Source organism: Erpetoichthys calabaricus, chromosome 18 (assembly GCF_900747795.2).
Source record: "Erpetoichthys calabaricus chromosome 18, fErpCal1.3, whole genome shotgun sequence".
Taxonomy (NCBI): Eukaryota; Metazoa; Chordata; class Cladistia; order Polypteriformes; family Polypteridae; genus Erpetoichthys; species Erpetoichthys calabaricus.
The window spans coordinates 37846708-37868542 of record NC_041411.2 but is presented as its reverse complement, the minus strand read 5'-3'; the positions used below and the strand labels follow the sequence as shown (position 1 = coordinate 37868542).

At 40.8% G+C, this 21835-nt stretch overlaps 1 protein-coding gene across 2 annotated transcripts in view; it reads left to right on the top strand.

Annotated features, from left to right (window-relative positions):
• Positions 1-21835, top strand: part of slc6a6b (solute carrier family 6 member 6b) — a 131470-nt gene that overhangs the window by 64336 nt on the left and 45299 nt on the right. For both annotated transcript variants that reach the window (XR_007933912.1, XM_028825114.2), the window contains exon 5: positions 9698-9830. Coding sequence is in view for 1 of the 2 variants with exons in the window: in XM_028825114.2 (XP_028680947.2) it covers positions 9698-9830 (133 nt within the window). In the remaining variant the exon portion in view is untranslated. The remainder of the gene's footprint in view (positions 1-9697; positions 9831-21835) is intronic.

Genomic DNA, 21835 nt, shown 5'->3' with positions numbered 1-21835 from the left:
CATGAAGCTCAAAGAGCTGGCATGGCGGCCCCAAGTTAACTAGTCGGAAGAACAAAGAAGGACGAGGCTACAGCATGAAGCTGAAAGAAAGCGACTCCATTGTCAAAGTGAAACCGCCAAGGAAAGACAAACAAGAGAGAAACTCGCTTAGAGGGGGCAAGCACGTCCTCAAAACAAAACCGCCGACTGTGCATTTCAGTTTTTTTTTCTGACAATTTTAATAATTTCTAGGATCCCGAGCTTTTTACAGCACGGGCTTACACAGCTAGTGTCTTTATAATGCCTCACTGGAACTGCGACATTTTTTTTTATCTTTAGCCATGTTAAAAGTTTTTGTTTTTTTTTTCTTTTTTATTTCTTATAGTCATTTTGGTGTGTATCTATAGGCTATTCAGCAGGTCACATTTAAAACAAATGGAGGTTACTTATATTATAAGAGGAGCAGCAAAGGAAGATAGTCTGGGTGTTTTGCCTAAGATAATTAATATAATTATTAATGCCTATGGTAAGCAAATAAACATCATTTAGATTACATCAAGGCTGAATCCTCCTACATAAAAAAGGCTGCTCCAACTCACACATTAGCACATACCTGTACTGTACATGCAAAGCACAATATAACTTGTGTGCACCAATCTGCGGCCTACATAAATGGAACAATTGTGCTGTCATAATCTTGAAGCCATCTTGTAAACACAGAAGACTTGAGAGTAATACAAGACAAAAAAGCAGAAATTTCAAGGAACATGTGCAAGGATAAATTAAAAAGCACATAAAATTATGTTACTATGTTGCTGTTTGTTGAAGTTGGTATTATGAATTTTGATTTCTGTACCCTATTGCTCTGGGCTGATTGGAGAATTTCTCTAGAGACATGCCATGCTGTTCTATGATGCACCACACCGAGACAGATATTGTCCAAAGGTCCATCCATCTATCCATTTTCCCAACAGTTTACCCAGGGTAGTGGACAAGCCGTTATCTACCCCAGCAGCACTGATCACTAAAAAGAAGCCAACTGTGGACAACGTGGCAGTCATTTGTAGAGCACACTCACTCTGGGCCAAAATGCTTGCCTTTGAAATGGCAGAAGAAAACTAAAGTATCCAAAGTCAAACTTGATTGTGATTTAAATGTAGCCTTGTGGAACCATGAGGGAACAGTGCTACCCACTAGGCTATCATAACTATATCATACTGGACCATGCTATTCCAATTTTCTCTATACTCAAAGGTCCATTGTGTTGATCTTTTCAAAGAGAAGCTTGCTATGCTATAGATAAAGTAAATGAGAGACATATTTCATCTAATTCTCTTACTTCATGATTTAGCATTAACAACTTTGCAGATACAGTAGAATATCAGTAATAAGACAAGCTCCTGCATTTGATATGGAAATTTCCACAGTGGTGTCACGGTCTTGCTGTGCATTTCCTGTGTGGCTTGTGAAATATTGTGTTTCTGTCCTTATTGCATTGTCATTTCCGTGTGAAATTTATTTATTTGTTCCTTTGTTACGCAACAGTGTTGCCTTTTGGTTTTCACTGTCAGAGAGAGTTTGCTCAGGTTTTAAATGCGGATGCTCTTCTTCAATTTCATCCTGATTTCATTCACATTTACTTACCGTAATACCCTCTTGTATCTGGGTGCTGGAGGGCTCCAAAACAGCGTGATGTACAATCTCATCAGAAGTAGGCACTAGACAGAGAGAGGAAGTCTAAATAATATTGATTCAAACAGATTCCATTTTTATCAGATGGAAATCTGAGAAGATAAATCATGTGATTATACTGTACCTAAGGTGGACACCATGTCATTCACATTTTGAGGGACTGATATAAATGGATGCGGCACCAATCCTCAGAAATAGCACCAATCTAGGCCTTGAGTCAACTAATAGTGTTGCATCAGAGAGATTAACTAAATTTAACACTACCCTTCATCACTGAAATGAACCTGAAACCCAATATTCCTATCAAAGAACCCATAGGAACTGACTTTACGCTTCTGTGAACTTGTTACTCAGGGGTGTAGCACAGAACTCTGGGCCCTGTACATAAGCAGTCTCTGTGATACCCAAACTACAAGGCCAATATTTTGTTGGTGCCATGCTCGGCATCTCTGACAGTAGCGGTTGTGTGGGGGTGGCTCAATGGCCAGCAGGAATGCATGGTGGGCCGGCTGCCTGGCTGTCGTCCCTGGGCAGGAGGGTGGCAGTGATAGTTGCAATGTGACACAATCTGGTTTGTACCTCTTGTCATCGTAAGTGATGGTCGTTCCAGGTAAATGGTGCTGTAGGCACATCAGCTAAACAAACATGTTCAACACCACGATCAGCTGGGAACTGATTTGCTGATGCTGGTACCTCACGTTCGTTTCCAAACTCCATATCCAGATCACTTGTACCAAAACTGGAGTCTGACAAGTCAGAGTATGATGAAGCTAACCTTCCTTCTAGCAAAAAGAATCAAACGAAAACATAACGGCGAGTTTTATCACAGTTTACAGTGGATTATCATCCTCTACCCCTGAATTTTGACAAAAGTCAACATCCGCCTTTAAAGAGTTAATACTTTTACAGAATGATGCATTCAGGGATACAATTAGGTTATTGATATTAATCCACCATTTAAAGGGTGACTTGTGAAATGTTGTTTTTCTTTGCGCCCACATTGTGTTGTGATTTCTTTATGAAATGTATCAGTTTGTTCATTTTTGAGTGATGTCCTCAAGGACACCAATGTTAAATAAGTGGAAGGGCAAATGTGACAGTGTGTGTGTGTGCGTATGTGTCCTGCCTAGGTTTGCCTCCTGCCCTCCAGTTGAACGCTGGCAGGACTGGTCGCCGCTACTCGCCGGTAACTAGGCTATTGATTTTGCTTTGACTGGTGATTTTGTTGGTATTTTTGCCATTTTTGGTGATATCTCTGCATGGCTGTGTATACATTAGCTTCAGCCTAACCCCCGTTTCGTTTCAAAACTTACCAGGTTTGTTCTCTGAACGCCTGAGCTGTCTGTTGCCTCGCCTACACTGTGGACTGGTAGGATATTCACCTGATTAATGTTTGTTTGGTGTCTTCTGTCGCTCGCTATCCAACCTACGATGGGCCTCCTCCAGTATTCAGCAGCTGAGCTTCTTCGACTGTGTTTCCTCCAGTCTGTGCCTCTGCTGTCCGTGCTGCATTTCGACCTGGATGTCGTATTTCTCCCTCGTCGGAGATACATCCATCGTGGGTCCTGCCGGAGATTCCGAATAGACGCCTCAAAAGGAATTAACTCTTTCTGGTCCAACTCTCGGCAACCTCCACGTAACACAGATAGGTTTGTTTACACTTGTCAACCCCATGCCTCTGGGGTTACGAGAAGTGGAAAGTCCTGCCGTTGTCTGCTCCTGCTGTTAGCTCTTTTGAATCAACTGTGTGTCAATTGTCTGGGCCTATTCCTACCATCATTGTAACTATCTACCGCCCTCCTAAATCAAATAATGATTTTTTGAATGATCTTGCTACCTTTCTTACCCATTTATCTCCAATTACTTCAAATATAATTCTGCTGGGGGATTTTAATATACACCTTGACAATATCAATATCCCACTCACTAGGGACTTTTTATCTTGCCTGGAGAGTTTTGGATATCAGCAGCACACTGATGTTCCTTCCCATAGTAAAGGACATATCGTGGACCTGATCTCCTGCTCTGGTGTTGTTCCTTTTGATCTTACAGCAGATGAACTCACTATAACCGATCATTTTCTCCTTTCTTTCAATGCTAAACTTACTTTTTCTATTACTAAGCTCCCCTGTCTCATATCTTTTCGTAATATTAAGAATATTAACTTGAATTCTCTGTCTTCTAGAATTGATTCCCAAATGGACTTTTATAATTTATCCACTCCTGTAGAATTGGTCTCATATTATAATACTTGTCTTAATGGTATTCTTAATTCTCTTGCTCCGTTAAAAAACAGATCTGTTTCTTTTTCTGCCCCCTGGTTTACGCCTGAACTTCGGCTTCTGAAAGCTAAAGGCAGGCAACTTGAAAGGTTATATAAAAAATCTGGACTTTTTGTCCACAGAGAGATGCATAAAAATCATGGACTCTATTACAAGGATTGTATATCCCAAACCAAATCTAACTTTTACACTCAGTTAATTACTTGTAATACAGGTAACACCAAGTCTTTGTTTTCACTACTTAACAATGTTACACAACCTGCAGACTCTTTACCATCTCACCTTTACTCAACTGCTTTCTGTAATTCTCTTATGTCCTTTTTTAATGAGAAAATGCAGAGGATACATCAGCACCTCGGTCCAGATCCTCTCTGTACTTCCTTCTGATCTACACTCTCCTCTTCACTCTTTTTCTTCTTTCCAGCTTCACACTTCCTCAGAAATATCAGATCTCATCTGCAAATCTAAGTCATCCACTTGTCAGCTGGACCCCCTCCCTACAGTTCTTGTTAAAGCCTACCTCCCCTCTTTGGTCCCTCTCATTTCTGCCATAATTCACTCTTCTCTCACTACTGGTATTATTCCCTCATCTTTTAAAACTGCTGCAATAACCCCAATACTGAAAAAACCTGGTGCTGGTCCTACTAACTTCAATAATTTTCACCCTATTTCTAATTTGCCCTTTATCTCTAAAATTCTTGAAAAAATAGTAGCTATCCAACTTCACTCCCACTTATTTCATAATAATTTACATGAAAAGTTCCAGTCTGGTTTTCGCCCCCTCCACAGTACAGAAACAGCACTTGTTAAAATTACCAATGACCTTCTTATGGCTGCTGACTCCGGTCTAATTACTATTCTCATCCTCCTTGATCTGAGTGCGGCCTTTGATACTATTTGTCATACCACTCTCCTTAATAGATTATTTTTGATTGGAATTACCCACACTCCACTTGATTGGTTCAGATCCTACCTTTCAGGCCGCACTCCGTTCATTCAGCATAAAACCTTCACATCCCAACCCACCGCTGTTACTTCTTTTTATTATTTACCTTCTCCCCCATGGCAATATTTTTTGTAAATATAACATTAATTTTCACTGTTATGCTGATGACACCCAGCTCTACCTTGCTAGTAAACCCACCTCTTCCTTTCCACCATCTTCGATTGTTGACTGCATTGCTGAAGTTAAATCCTGGTTTTCTTCGAATTTTCTTAAATCAAACGGTGACAAAACTGAAGGTTCTCCTCATTGGTTCAAAATCATCATTATCCAAAGCCAATAATCTTTCTCTTGTTATTGATAACTCTGTTGTTTCCCCTTCACCTCAGGTCAAGAGTCTGGGTGTCATCCTCGACAGTACTCTATCTTTCCAATCTCACATTAATAACATCACCCGGTCTGCTTACTACCACCTACGAAACATTAATCGCATCCACCCCTCCCTCACTCTCCATACCACTGCCATTCTTGTTCATAGTCTTGTTACTTCTCGTCTGGACTATTGCAATTCACTCCTCTTTGGTCTCTCTAATAAATCTCTCCAAAAGCTTCAGCTAGTCCAGAATTCTGCAGCACACATCATTACTCGAACCACATCTATTCACCATATTACTCTGGTCTTGCAGCAGCTTCATTGGCTCCCGATTAAGTCTCGAATTGATTTTAAAATTCTGCTATCAACATTTAAGGCCATTCATAACCTTGCCCCTCCATATCTGTCCAACCTTCTTCATGTTGCCATTCCCTCCCGTAACCTTAGATCCTCTTCCTCCATCCATCTGACCATCCCTCTCGCCCGTCTAACCACCATGGGGAGCAGAGCTTTCAGGCGTTCTGCTCCCAAGCTGTGGAATTCATTACCTACCGAGCTTAGAAATACCAAATCATTTTCCTCCTTCAAATGTAAACTTAAAACGCATCTGTTTAAAATGGCTTTTTCTTTATGATTACAGTGGCTTTGTTTGGTTTTATTTTGTATATTTTCTGATGTTTTAAGTTGTTTATAATGTGTCTTTTATTTATTTATTGTTTGTTCGGTGTCCTTGAATTCTCAGAAAGGCGCCTTGTATAAATAAAATGTATTATTATTATTATTATTATTTAGGATTTGAGCCAGGAAGCACTTCTTTACTTACAGAGTACTGGGAGATGGAGTTGTAGAAGAACAACAACAACATTTATTTTTATATCACATTTTCATACGGCCATGTAGTCAGCCTAAAGTGCTTTACAAGATGACAAAAAGAAAGTTGCAAGAAGAGAAAGCAATAAAAAATAAGCAATAAGATTAAAGAACTATGGGGCTTTGCCGTCTCTGCCGCTCGCATATGTGGATTTCACTTTCACCAAATTCTCGTGGATAGGCCTCTTTGGGAAGAAACACTACTTTTCCCTGATGGCAACATGAATTAGACGATCTACAAGTCTCCGATTTAAAGTTTAAATCTGAACAATATATTCGATCTCTTTTCACTGTTCCATTATTTCAACGAGTAATCATTTCTGTTTGTTTGCGCTAATGTGATCTTTACTATCATTTTTTTTGAGACTTTCAAATTTTCGTACTTTCATTATCTCTAACCTGCTCTGCATGTGTATCGCACCAACGTTTTGGAACCTGTTTATGTTGTTCAATTTTGTCATCTACTCTTTGTCTTTTATTTCCGGCCCTGGGTGTGGTTAAATCTACTGGCACAAAGTCTTGTTTCACGGGACGTGAAAGTATCTCTCTGAAAAAGTCTCGTCTTATCCCAGGCTAAAAAGTCTTGTCTCGTCCCAGGATTTTTTTATATAATAGAGAGATAAATAACGACACAACAAGGTAAGGTCCGATGGCCAGGAGGACAGAAAAAAACAAAAAAACAAACTCCACTTAGGCTGGAGAAAAAAAATAAAATCTGCTGTGGCATAAAATCCCACTGGGCATTCTACCTAACATAATTATCCCTAAATCAGACCTCATAGAGTTTCATGACTAACATGGTGGGATTTGATTGAGTTGGTCTCGTGAAAAGCTGAGACAACCTCCTTCATTCCATCATCTCAGGGGGCAGCATGGTTCCTAAATCAGGTGGTATTGGCACAGAAGAACCAGAGAAAACAACAGAGAATAGCTGAATATTATTAGTACAGATTGCAGAATATCGTAATTCTATGTCCATGTATTCTATTTGGAATACAATAAAATGTACCTGCAGAAAAGCCATACTAAAATAATGAGTTTTTAGCTATTTTTTAAAATGTTCCACAAAGTTAGTGTGGTGAATTTCTATACTTAAAGTATTCTAGATTGTATGTGCATAACAAAAAGGCCGTCTCACCACCTCTTTTAAGCATGGCTCTAGGAATAATAAGCAGACCAACATTCGAGGATCTGAGGTTATTACTGGAATGTAGGGGGACAGGCATTCCAAAATATTAGACGAAGTGAGATCATTTAAGACTTTATAAACCATTAGATATTATTTTAAAGTCAATTCTGAATGACACCGGCAACCAATGTCGTGAAGCTGAAACTGGTGAGATGTGCTTAGATTTTCTTTTTCTGGTTAAGATTCTGGCTGCTGCATGCTGCACTAATTGCAAACAATTGATGACTTTCTTAGGTAGCCCTGTTAGGAGTGCAGTACAATAATCTAGTCAACTAAAAACAAAAGCATGAACTAATTTTTCAGGGTAAAGTTATTAGAGGTCTAACTTTTGTTAAGTTCCTTCAGAAAGCAGTCCTAGTAATTTGGTAATGTGTGATTTAAAGTTTAGGTCAGAGTCAATGATTACCCCAAAATTCCTTTTTTCGGACTTAATTTTTAAGCCTAATTAACACCTTTAAGACGTATCTTCATGATGAGATATTGGGACAGCTTTGCTATTAGCCAAACAATCAAGCCTGATGGACTGAAAGGTTTCCTCCTGTTTGTCAAATTTCTTATGTTCTTATGAGTGAACAGTTCTGCCTTTTTGTAGACTATTCAGTAGGTCAGACTTGGAAGAGACAGAGGTCACTTATAGCATAGCAAGAGAGTCAGGGTTGTTTGCATGAAAATGTCATGTACTGTAAATTTGATTATCATTCATGTATATTTTATGTAAATAAACATCGTGAAGGTGATGTTTACTATTATCACGGTTGATCAAAATTTATGATAGCTTCAGCCTTGTTTCCATACAAAAAAGGCTGCCGTAACTCATGCGCCAGCACGTACATGTAAAACTGAACAAAAGTGGCTTCATCAGTTGTGTTGTCATAGTCTGCTTGTAAACATAGAAGGCTCAGGAGTAATAATTGCCAGCCAAAAAAGCAGAAATTTAAATGAAAACAAACACGGACAATCCAAAAAGCATGTCCAACTGATTATAAAACCTGAGAGGCTTTGTGGGAAGGATTTATATATTTATGTGATTTTGACAAAAGTGTTGTTCTTTACTGAAGTTAGTATGACGAATTTGGAATTCCTTGCTGTATTGCTCTTTACTGATAGGCGTAGTAATGAGAGAAACTGTCTGAATTCACTTCACCTCCGGTTCTGCAAAAAACGCAAAAGTGATGGGGAATTTCGTTGAATTTGGTGAAATATAATGGAGACACTGAATTCATTCTGAGTGGATTACAATGGTGCAGTGGCTTTTGAAGTGTCCCCAAGGGTTAGGGAAGCGTTTGCCAAATATGAGGTGAGGTTGGGCATGTGTTCTGATAGCATGTTGCCGTATCCACCACATGCTGGACCGATTATTGTGGCCAAAAATGTGACCTGAGCTGTGAGGCTCCACTGTGCCTCCCTGACATAAAATTAATCTTTTTTTTTTTTGGTTGGTGGGGGGTGGCTGTCAGTTTCACTATGATACGATTAATCCAGCAGTGAAGACGCAAAGCACAATCGATCTGTGCAGAACATCAAAGTACTGTATATCTATAGTATTATTATTATGGTCAGCTATTGAACCCATCAAGTGAAAATACTTCAAGTTATTTTATTTTATTGTTTTTAACACATGTGGGATGCAAATCCAGCTGGGGCTCCGATCAGGTAATGACATCACACATGCAAATATATGGCATAAATTATTCACATATGCACAAAGAAGATCCTCCATATGCTTGTCCTCATTGACAGTGGCCTGCTCTTACTACAAGTGACAATGTTGCCTGTATAGCTACCAACTGGGCATCCTACCCTGATTCCTGTTCTATACTATCACAATATCATTACAGTTGTAGCTCCTGCTCACCCTTTTTGACAACATATATGCTTAAGCTACTGTATAATATATAGTGGTATGTTGGTTGTATTCTTTATCGTACAGATAAGAAAAGGTGTGTGCTTGTGAGATGCCACAGTTGGTAGTGCTGCTGCCTCACAGCTCCACAGTGGCAGGCGTCAGTCCCAGCTTATTATCTATGAAAAGTTTGGATGCTTTCTGTGATTCTGTGCATGCTTGGTTAACCACTTTATGCTAAACCTAAAAAGCAAATGCAGGTTTTGTGCAAACATACCCTTTGATAAACGGATGTCCCATATAGGACGGTTTCAGCCCTATATATCTGCTTCTGCCAGGATAGGCTCCAGCTCCCTGTAACCATAGATTGGATTACTGCACACAGTAAAAGACACAACATAAATAAGTGCTGAGCGACAGAGCTGCTCTTACATTCTTGCTTTTTATCACTGGCAAATCGACTAGCATTATCATTGGATTTCACTTGCTTTTTATTTAGCACAATGCTTGATTTTCTTTCTTTCAGGAGGAACGTCCTTAGCATTTCTAGTGGAATTGAGGAAGTGGGCATTCTGAAATGGGACCTTGCTTTGTGCCTCTTGGCTGTCTGGGTCATTTGCTTCTTTTGCATTTGGAAGGGGGTCAGATCTACAGGGAAGGTAAATAATGCTCTTTTTTTTAAAAAACTTACTTTATGTAAATTATTATCATTTTTATCATAAGGATTTTATTATGCTTTCCACCTGTGTTATGCAGCCTAACAGCATGGCAGTTACCAGGGGCTCATATTTCTCCTAGCTGGTTTCTTCCTATATACATATATATATATATATAGAGAGAGAGATATATATATATATATATATAGAGATATATAGATATACAGTATACAGGGGTGCGCAGAAGTAGGTTTGAGTTGTGAATATAGAAGGCTGGCACTTTGAGCATGTAGGAAAGTGCACTGTGCCATTGTGAAGTTCTTTTGTGTTAATAAAGTTAATAAAACTGTAAATCTACTTTGCCCACCCCTGTAAATATTATCATAACCCCAAGGGGGCACCACTGAGCCCCACACCATAGGCACGATATCACTCAACACAACTCTGAATAAAAGTAAAGGATTTTATTTCTCAACAACTCCTTTTCTAGTGAACACATCCAAAATACCCAGTCACAATCACAGGATTCTTCTGCTCCTTCTGCCCTTCTGGTGAGTTTTGCCCGTTGCCCTCTTGACTTTGACTTCCTGAGGTGATGAGGCTGCAAGCTTCTTTGAAACAGGAGATGGGATTGCTTCTGTTGTCACTACATCGGTCATCTGGAGCACTTCCGGGTCATGTGGAAACTAGGGCAGTCCTCCCCAAGCAGTGCCCTCTGACGACATCCAAGGATGGCACCCCAACAGGGCTGCACTTCTGAACTCCATTTCCCACGCCAACCTGCAGATGTCCTAGTTAGGATCAGCGAAGAGGAACACTGCCATCTGTCATCTATCATCTCCAAGTCCTTCCAATATGCATCATTTCCAACCAGGACTAAGATTGCAGGGTGTCCCAGTTGGGTCTTCCACTCCCACTGTTATTCCAATATGGCATCCCAGCTTGGCAAGAAATCACCATCCATCCACCTTATAATAAATATACAATATAACCAATAAGCATGACATACATTTTATACAATCTAATTGATATCATTTTTATTAGTCTTTTTATGGTTTATGTTAATTAGCTGCATAATAAGAATAGCACAACTTAAACCCTGATGCTTTATCAGAATTTGATACTTGTATTTATTTCATTTTATTTACACTCAGTTATTATTGTATTGTGCTTAAGCTCTTTAACTTAACTTAACTTACAAAATCAGGATATGTTACAACAATTTAAAAATGTTACAAGTATTGGCCCATTTTTGAAAGTTGCCAAATTGGCAACTTATTTGCTGTTGCTAAAAGATCACTTGATTGCTGTTAAACAGCGGTGTGGTCTGGTAGTTTTTATACATCTCACAAAAGTGAGTACACCCCTAAGTGAAAAATGTCCAAATTGTGCCCAAAGTGTCAATATTTTGTGTGGCCACCATTATTTTCTAACACTGCCTTAACTCTCTTGGGCATGGAGTTCACTAGAGCTTCACAGGTTGCCACTGGAATCCTCTTCCACACCTCCATGACGACATCACAGAGCTGGTGGATGTTAGAGACCTTGCGCTCCTCCACCTTCCGTTTGAGGAGGCCCCACAGATGCTCAATAGGGTTAGGTCTGGAGACACGCTTGGCCAGTCCAGCACCTTTACCCTCAGTTTCTTTAGCAAGGCAGTGGTCATCTTGGAGGTGTGTTTGGGGTCATTATCATGTTGGAATACTGCACTGCGGCCCAGTTTCTGAAGAGAGAGGATCATGCTCTGCCTCAGTATGTCACAGTACATGTTGACGTTCATGGTTCCTTCAATGAACTGTAGCTCCACAGTGCCGGCAGCACTCGTGCAGCCCCAAACCATCACACTCCCACCACCATGCTTGACTGTAGGCAAGAAACACTTGTCTTTGTACTCCTCACCTGGTTGCCGCCATACACGCTTGACACCATCTGAACCAAATAAGTTTATCTTGGTCTCATCAGACCACAGGACATGGTTCCAGTAATCCATGTCCTTAGTCTGCTTGTCTTCAGCAAACTGTTTGCGGGCTTTCTTGTGCATCATCTTTAGAAGAGGCTTCCTTCTGGGATGACAACCATGCAGACCAATTTGATGCAGTGTGCGGCGGGTGTATGGTCTGAGCACTGACAGGCTGACCCCCCTACCCCTTCAACCTTTGCAGCAATTCTGGCAGCACTCATACGTCTATTTTCAAAAGACAACCTCTGGATATGACGCTGAGTATGTGCACTCAACTTCTTTGGTTGACCATGGTGAGGCCTGTTCTGAGTGGAACCTGTCCTGCTAAACCGCTGTATGGTCTTGGCCATCGTGCTGCAGCTCAGTTTCAGGGTCTTGGCAATCTTCTTATAGCCGAGGCCATCTTTATGTAGAGCAAAAAAAAATTTTTTTCAGATCCTCAGAGAGTTCTTTGCCATAAGGTGCCATCTTGAACTTCCAGTGACCAGTATGAGAGAGTGTGAGAGCGATAACACCAAATTTAACACACCTGCTCCCCATTCACACCTGAGACCTTGTAACACTAATGAGTCACATGTCACATTTTTTGTCATGTTTTAAATTGGGCTTATTTTAAAATCTACATATATATGTTTGGTGTCATTCTTTTCAGAATTTAGCTTTAATGTGATGTTGTTAGATTTTCAGATTCTTATTCCGTTTTTAAATTATAAACTAAAAAATATCAAGAACGAGACTTTGTGCCAAGAGATTTAACCACGCCCGGGGACAGAAATAAAACACAAGCAGTAGGACAGCTGCTGTACAGGCTTTTAAATGTTCAAAGCGCAGCACGAGATGCAGATCACACAGCACGGCAGCAGCAGCAAGCCAGCAGCTGATCGAGCAAAGAGGAGGTAAAAAAAAAAAAAACAGTTTTAGTTTCCCATTGTATCACTGTTTAAGAGGGGGTTTTAGAGGAGCAACCGTGTCTCCTTAGGGTGCGTTCAGCCCCCCTCTTCACAACACGAGCGGCAGAGATGTGAAGCGTTTGGCGCGTAGCACAGGCCCAAGGAGGTTGGCGGGTGATGCTATACAATCAGATTGTGATTCAGGCTACGAATGCCATGAATGTAATTACCCCGATCTACATGCTGTCAAATAAACGAACCACACACCGTGGCGCAACGTAAGAGGCTTCGCCTCTAATGCTGACGACCAAGGTTCAATTCCCCGAGAGGGGGGGTGCAGTGAATGTGTATGCCTGATGAGCCCAGAATTAGGGTGAAACACGTGTCACGTACTCTTTGCATTATTTGACAGTAAACTATTCAACCATATATATATATATATATATATATATATATATATATATATATATATATATATAATATATATATATATATATATATATATAATATATATTATATAAAAAATTCTTGGGTCGAGATGTGATCATCTCAGAGAGACACTTTGATGTCACGCGAGACTAGACATTACAACCTTAGGAAGCAAATCCCGTCATGCCCAACTTACAAACAATTTAAAACAAGTTCACGGACATCTAACCTTACAGTTGTTGGAATGCTTTCAGCAGACACATTTCATGTGCTCCCAGCTCTTAAAAATGTTATACGTTCTAGATGGCACGTGAACGACTAAGCGAAGAAGAAAGAGCAGCGTGTCGAAAAAAAACACAAAAGCATTGGACAGAAAAGAAGGCAAAAAAGGTCGCACAAGAGAACAATAATAATCTATGTGCAAATTCAGAAAATAAGGAAAGTAATAATCAGCCTGGACCAAGAGGAACTGAAAAGCTCATCGGTCAAATCCGGGTCAGAAATAAGACTTCATAATGACGTTCAAAAACGTTGCCGCGATACACATGCAGAGCAGGTTAATGAATATGAAAGTAGGAAAATTCGAAAGTATCAAAAAAAAGATAATAAAGATCACATTAGCACAAAGAAATGGAAATAATTACTCGTTGAAATAACAGAACAGCAAAAAGAGATTGTATATATGGACATAGGTGATATGTCAGAAGTATGTAGATATTGTAAGGTTTTAAAGCAGCAGCTGGCTTAAAGGACAGCTGCTGTACAGGTTTTTAAATGATCATCGCATAGCGTGACATGCAGATCATGCAGCATGTCACAAGCAGCCCCATGGGGTAACTCATTCATTAAAATAACAATCTCTTTAAATTGTATATCTGGTTAACCAAACCCGGGGGTTGGGGAGCGAAGCAAGCATGTATATACTGTATATACAGTACTGTGCAAAAGTTTTAGGCAGGTGTAAAAAAATGCTGTAAACAAAGAATGCTTTCAGAAATATAAATAATGATTGTTTATTGTTATCAATTTACAAAATGCAAAGTGAGCGAGCAAAAGAAAAATCTAAATCAAATCAATATTTGGTGTTACTACCTTTTGCCTTCAAACCAGCATCAATTCTTATAGGTACACTTGCACAAAGTCAGGGATTTTGTAGGATTATAGTCAGGTGTATGATCAACCAATTATACCAGACAGGTGCTAATGATCATCAATGTCACACGTAGGTTGAAGTACAGTCTGAAACAGAAACTGCTGTGTAGGAGGCTTAAAACTGGGTGAGGAACAGCCAAACTCTGCTACCAAGGTGAGGTTGTGGAAGACGGTTTCATGTCACGGCAAGATTGAGCACAGTAACAAGACACAAGGTAGTTATACTGCATCAGCAAGGTCTCTCCCAGACAAAGATTGCAAAGCAGACTGGGGTTTCAAGATGTGTTGTTCAAGCTCTTTTGAAGAAGCACAAAGAAACGGGCAACGTTGAGGATCGTAGACGCAGTGGTCGGCCAAGGAAACTTAATGCAGCAGATGAAAGACACATCAAGCTTATTACCCTTCGAAATCGGAAGATGTCCAGCAGTGCCATCAGCTCAGAACTGGCAGAAACCAGCGGGACCCAGGTACACCCATCTACTGTCCGGAGAAGTCTGGCCAGAAGTGGTCTTCATGGAAGAGTTGCAGCCAAAAAGCCATACCTCCGATGTGGAAACAAGGCCAAGAGACTCAAGTATGCACGAAAACATAGGAACTGGGGTGCAGAAAAATGGCAGCAAGTGCTCTGGACTGATGAGTCAAAATTTGAAATATTTGGCTGTAGCGGAAGGCAGTTTGTTCGTTGAAGGGCTGGAAAGCGGTACAATGAGTGTCTGCAAGCAACAGTAAAGCATGGTGGAGGTTCCTTGAACGTTTGGAGCTGCATTTCTGCAAATGGAGTTGGAGATTTGGTCAGGATTAATGGTGCTCTCAATGCTGAGAAATACATGCAGATACTTATCCATCATGCAGTACCATCAGGGAGGCGTATGATTGGGCCCAAATTTATTCTGCAGCAGGACAACGACCCCAAACATACAGCCAAAGTCATTAAGAACTATCTTCAGTGTAAAGAAGAACAAGAAGTGCTGGAAGTGATGGTATGGCCCCCACAGAGCCCTGATCTCAACATCATCAAGTGTGTCTGGGATTACATGAAGAGACAGAAGGATGTGAGGAAGCCTACATCAACAGAAGATCTGTGGTTAGTTGTCCAAGGTGTTTGGAACAACCTACCAGCCGAGTTCCTTCAAAAACTGTGTGCAAGTGTACCTAGAAGAATTGATGCTGTTTTGAAGGCAAAGGGTGGTCACACCAAATATTGATTTGATTTAGATTTCTCTTTTGTTCATTCACTACATTTTGTTAATTGATGAAAATAAATGATTAACACTTCCATTTTTGAAAGCATTCTTTGTTTATAGCATTTTTTCACACCTGCCTAAAACTTTTGCACAGTACTGTGTATATATATATATATATATATATATATACAGTATATATATATATATATATACAGTATATATATATATATATATATATATATATATATATATATATATATATATATATAATACTAGCTGTGTGAGCCTGTGCTGTAAAAAGCCTGGGATCCTAGAAACTATTGAATACGTCAGAAAAAAAATTGAAATATAGAGATGTTAGGTAATTGAAAGGAACTACTCTGGGCATCTTTCTCCTAGGAGGATTTGTGTATCCTTGGAGGTGGAGTCTTTACCCCAACTCCACCTCTCACTTCCAGGCCGGACAGATAGACACACACATTTCTACGTGTCGACGCATATATACAAGATATGTGTGTGTGTGTGTGTGTGTGACAGAAAGATTGAGAATGTACAGTATATAGGTGTATCCTATATGGGATATGTCAGATCCTCAACCCCAGATAAAACCTAATAGACACAACTCCTGCATTCAAATGAACTCTTTTATGAAACTTGACATGCAGGCTTCTTCCATAAAACCTCCACAACATTTCCACATTTGACTGTCATCCTACTCCGCTCCTGGCACCCTCCACCTGGGTGAAGGGCTCTTTTTAAACATGGACCTTGGAATACTTCCAGGACATCAGCACTGTAACCAGAAAACACTTCCAAGTCAGTTGGAACTTCATCATGACAAGGGAGCCTGCCCCTGTAGCGACACCTAAGGACACCAAGAGGGCTGTCCACTAGAACTACACCTTCAACCCTGCAGATCTCCAGATGGGAGCCATACCAGTGGAGGTTCTGTCTGTTCAGAGCATTGCTTTAAAATAGATCAAGTAACACTGTTATCTCTGCTGCTCTCTCTCTACTGCTGGCAACATCCCTTGCCCTCATGTTTGTCTTCTGATCATTAACTAACTTGGCAGGTCTCCTCCAGCACACACACCTTCTCACTCTGAGGACAAGTCTAATCTAAAGCTATCCTTCCTTCCCCTTTCAGCTTTATGCCTTGCCTGCTCAAACCTTTCACAATAACAACATTCCATTCAGTCAGCCTTTAGTGTAACTGTGTTCACCTTGGCAGGGTGATGACTTTTGACAAAGGCTTTCATTTTTATTTTTACATTTTACACTCAAATACTCATTTCCTTTTGTTGGAAAAACAAAATGCGATACGTGCCATATAGATGAATGAAAGTGATTCAGAGTGGTTAGGGCCACTGTCCCATTGGGTTCAGTGGCTGTCACTGCCTGTGTACAGCGCACACATTCTGCCCATGTCCAGAGTGGGTTCCGCTCTGAATTCCAGTCTATTCCCGTGTCCCTAAGGTGTGGATGTCATGTTAACAGCTGACTCTATACTGACTTAGTGTGGATGAGTATTTCCAGTAACGGACTGTTGTTCCTGTCTGGTATCTGATGCTGCAGAGATAAGCTCTGGCCAGCCATATGGAGTGGCTTTATAAAATGAATGGACAGATGGCACAGCGTGCCAGTATATGCCAGGATTCACTAAACTGCTAGCTGAGCCGACAATGGGTTTCTAGAGTGGAACACACTGGGTAGTTTATTAGTATGTAAATATATAAAAAACATAAGGAAACTACTGTATTTTCCTTTTTTGCAGTCTGCCTGATGCTTGTGGCTTCCATACACACATGAATTTGAAGAATTGAGAGTGTTTAAAATGTAACTTGAAATACTGAGTCAAACTGAGTTCTTTTTATTCTTGTGTTCTATTTTGTGTCGAATTTACTCCATTTTTTGACACTCATTCCACACCTAACTTATCTGGAAGGGGGTCTCTCTCTGAATTGCCTGTCCCAGTCTTCCATTTTTTTTTCCTTTTCTTCTTAGAAAGTCAAGGCTATCAAGAAACGGGGCCTGTTAAAGCCCACTGAGGCATTCCTTGTGGGATTTTGGGCAATGCAAGAAATAACTTGTTGCTATTGTCTTTTGTTGGGTAGGCATGTTGGGTCAATAGCTCGTGCTTCTGTCTCACAAATCCTGTATTCTGGGTTGTAATCTCCTTCCTGGCTACGATCTATATGGAGATAACACATTCTCCTCATGTCAGTGTGGATTTTTCTCCAAGTACTCAGGTGTTCCTTTCAAAACCCAAAACTCTTTGCGTTATGTTAAGTGATGACTCTAAATTGGCCCATTGTGGGGCTGGCACTCCATTCTTTCAGTAATAACAAAGTAACTTCTATACAATCACAAACAGACTCCAAGCAATAAAGCTTTATATCTGCTGCTTTTATATACTGCTTTTCATGGCAAACATCATCGAAAGCTTTACATGTACTATATAAAACAGTTTACAACAGACACTGTGTATTTACAAATAATTAGAAGTAGATAGCTTTGAATATTGATCTCAACTTAGCAAATCACCCTGCACACACTACTGAGCTAATAGAGACATTATATTTCTGTAATTTCATTCATCTGCTCTAACCCTAACCCTAACCCTAACCCTTCAGTGTCTCTCCTTCCAGTTAGTTTAGTTAGTTAGTTTTACCCTTCTCTTTGGAATCTCGATCATTTAGAGCTGGACTTCACATCTGTGTTGTGGCAATGGAGACTGCATGATTTGAGAGTCAGATGATAACCAGTGGTCTTCAACACTGCCTTCTTCTGGTGGGGTCTGCTAAAAGTAAACTGCATTAGGCTATGTGACGATGCAGGTTCTTGCTCCATGCTCCCACTTCCTTTTTGGGTACCCTTAAACCCAACATCGTCGGTAATGTCACCGGATGCGCTGGACAGTGAGGACACAACGAAGGAAGGGGATGATGCAAAAAGGTGCAACTGCTTTTATTAAAAACAACAAAATCAACACAGTGTTCAAAATAAAGTGCAGTGCTCCAAAAGAATGCTATTAAATAAATAATCCATTAAAACAGCGGGTGAATCAGTGGAGGTTAAAATCCAATAAATAAATTCCTGTAAAAGCGAGGTTAAAACAATAGCTGGAAGCAGTCCTTTAAAACAAAACCTGGTGCCTTCATCTGCTGGCGGCTCCCCTGCTTCTCCCATCCAGGCTTTACACCAGGGGAGTCGCCCTACCTGCAGCTGACCTTCTTTTATGTCCGGTTGCCTTCAGTCCTCTGGCTCTGTATGGCAACTTCCCCGGACTGAGACTTGGGTTCCACCAATGGGGTTCACGCTGGGGTTCCGCTCCAAATCTCCAGCTCCCGCTGCCTTCCGCGGCCATATGCGGTGAGCCAACCTCATTCCGGTCACTCCTGTTCCTCACTAACGCTCAGTAGGAGCGACTACTACTGAATGCTCCTGGGTGGCAGCTGAACACCCTGCTAGGGCTCACCTCTCTCAGCTGCCTGTTGATACCGCGAGCCTTCCTAACCTCCGTTCTTTACTTAATTTTTTAAAAATTTTATCTCCCCTTCCTACTACAGTAATCCCTCGTTATATCTCGCTTCGACTTTCGCGGCTTCACTCTATCGCGGATTTTATATGTAAGCATATTGAAATATATATCGCAGATTTTTTGCTGGTTCACGGATTTCTGCGGACAATGGGTCTTTTAATTTCTGGTACATGCTTCCTCAGTTGGTTTGCCCAGTTGATTTCATACAAGGGACGCTATTGGCAGATGGCTGAGAAGCTACCCAACCAGAGCGCATATTACCTATTAAATAAAACTCCTCAAATATATTGTGAGCACGGGGGCTGTTCGCACCCCTAGAAGATACGGCCGCTTCTCAAAAAACACTGAAAGATTACCTTCACATTGCTCTCTTCCTTGCTGGGCTTAAATGTGGCTGCTTTGTCAAGCGATATGCTTCCCGCACTGTGCTTCGCATACTTAAAAGATCAAACAGCACGTATTGATTTTTTATTGTTTGTTTTTCTCTGTCTCTCTCTCTCACTCTCTCTGACATTCTCTGCTCCTGACGGAGGGGGTGTGAGCAGGGGGGCTGTTCGCACCCCTAGACGATATGGACGCTCATCTAAAAATGCTGAAAGATTATCTTCACGTTGCTCCCTTTCTTGCAGCTGGTTTGTCAAGCGATATGCTTCCCGCATGGTGCTTCGCATACTTAAAAGCTCGAATGGCACGAATTGATTTTTAATTGTTTGTTTTTCTCTGTCTCTCTCTCTCACTCTCTCTGACATTCTCTGCTCCTGATGGAGGGGGTGTGAGCAGGGGGGCTGTTCGCACCACTAGACGATATGGACAGTCCTCTAAAAAAAATGCTGAAAGACTACCTTTACATTGCTCCCTTCTTTGCAGCTGCGTTGTCCGGTGGTGCTTCACATACTTAAAAGCCCAAACAGCCCTATTGATTTGTTTGCTTTTCTTTATCTATGTGACATTCTCTGCTCCTGATGCGCACTCCTTTGAAGAGGAAGATATGTTTGCATTCTTTTAATTGTGAGACGGAACTGTCATCTCTGTCTTGTTATGGAGCACAGTTTAAACTTTTGAAAAAGAGACAAATGTTTGTTTGCAGTGTTTGAATAACGTTCCTGTCTCTCTACAACCTCCTGTGTTTCTGTGCAAATCTGTGACCCAAGCATGACAATATAAAAATAACCATATAAACATATGGTTTCTACTTCGCGGAGTTTCACCTTTCGCGGGGGGTTCTGGAACGCAACCCCCGCGATCGAGGAGGGCTTACTGTATATATAATGGGGACGTGGCTCAGGTGTGGCGATTTGCAGCTCCAAGCATCAATTACTGGATGCGGATGATTCCTCACCTGTGCACATAAGCGAGGACACGCCCGCAGCACGTCGCATCCGAGAACCGCTCTGGCCACACTACCACGCCCCCTCCTTAAGCCGCAAGTGCAGCGATTATTCAAAACTGGCCTTTTCAACCCAGCTGTGGACCCGCTATATCACAAGCTAAATCACAAACTCGGTGAAAGAAGCTCTTAAACGGATTTCTTCAGCCTGGGATCTCTCACAGGATTTGTTTTCCCCTGGACTGCTTTGTTCTTTGTTAGATCCATCCATCCTTGGCCCCCACCTAGAAACTCCCTATAAGACTTAGCATACATTGTGTGATTTTTTTGGAAATTGTGGTCAAGCGACTACTCGCATTGAATAATGGAGTTGCCAGTCATATATGAACTCAAACTATGCATGTTCAGTCTGATCAACATGCCACAATGTGGGTGCTCACGCTATATGTGTAGATCGCCCGAAGGACAGCTTTACCCATTCACATTCATTTTCTAAGATACTTTTGTCATTGGCCCTTTAGTTGTACATGTGTTGCTATATGATAGTTAACTTTTTTTAAATTAAAAATGTGAAAATGAGTATGACAATGGCAATACCCAATGTACAATGTCCAGCCACCTTGCTACAACACCAATCATTTCTTATAAATGTTTGAAGTCAAATTCATTAAGTCATCTAGCAGACCTGTTGAAGCAATTCTCATTTTTTTAATCACGGTGTTCATTTCTTTTCATGTTGTAATAGAGACGAATGAGATAAAAGGGTTTTGTGACTTTTGCTGCACAATGAATTTCGAGAAATTTGATGGCGACATCAGAAAATCTTGTCATGTGAGCAGTCTCACGAGCTGACAGCTGACTGAATTCTCTGACATGACAGAAATTCTTCCGATCGTACAACCACCCCATTGTTAGATGTAATCAGACATTCCAACCCCTCTCTTATTGCCTGGCCATTGAAGCTGAAATTCGGTGCAACAGCCAAAATTTCACAGTGTATGCCCAGCTTAAAGGTAATTAGAATTAAAGGCTACTGTGCCTGCCTCTATAGTCTAACAGAAGCATGCCATACTTTATATCTGCAAAAAAGATCTATAAACATAAACTTAGCTTTATTTTGTTCAATGAATGAAAATATAATGAGAGAAAGATGCAAGTGACTGCAGAGGCTTCTTTTTATTAGTGAAAATGAACAAGTAGTAGGCTAACCATTTTCTTTAGTTACTTCAATTAAGGCTTGTGACATTACCATGTATAAGACAGGAGCCAACTAGACATGGATGTCAAGTGTATCACAGGTCACATCCATATATACACCGCACCCACAATCAAGATGCAGGTTAGCTAAACACATACTGCTTTGGGATGGGAAGGTGAGTGAAGAACCTGGAAAAACTACTCATGAGCACTGGTAGAATGTGCAGTCCCTCCAGGATTAGTAGCCAGGACAAGTGTGTGACCCAGATCCCTGGTGCTATGAGTAGGAACCACCAAATACTACACCATCACTCATATACGTGGGGGA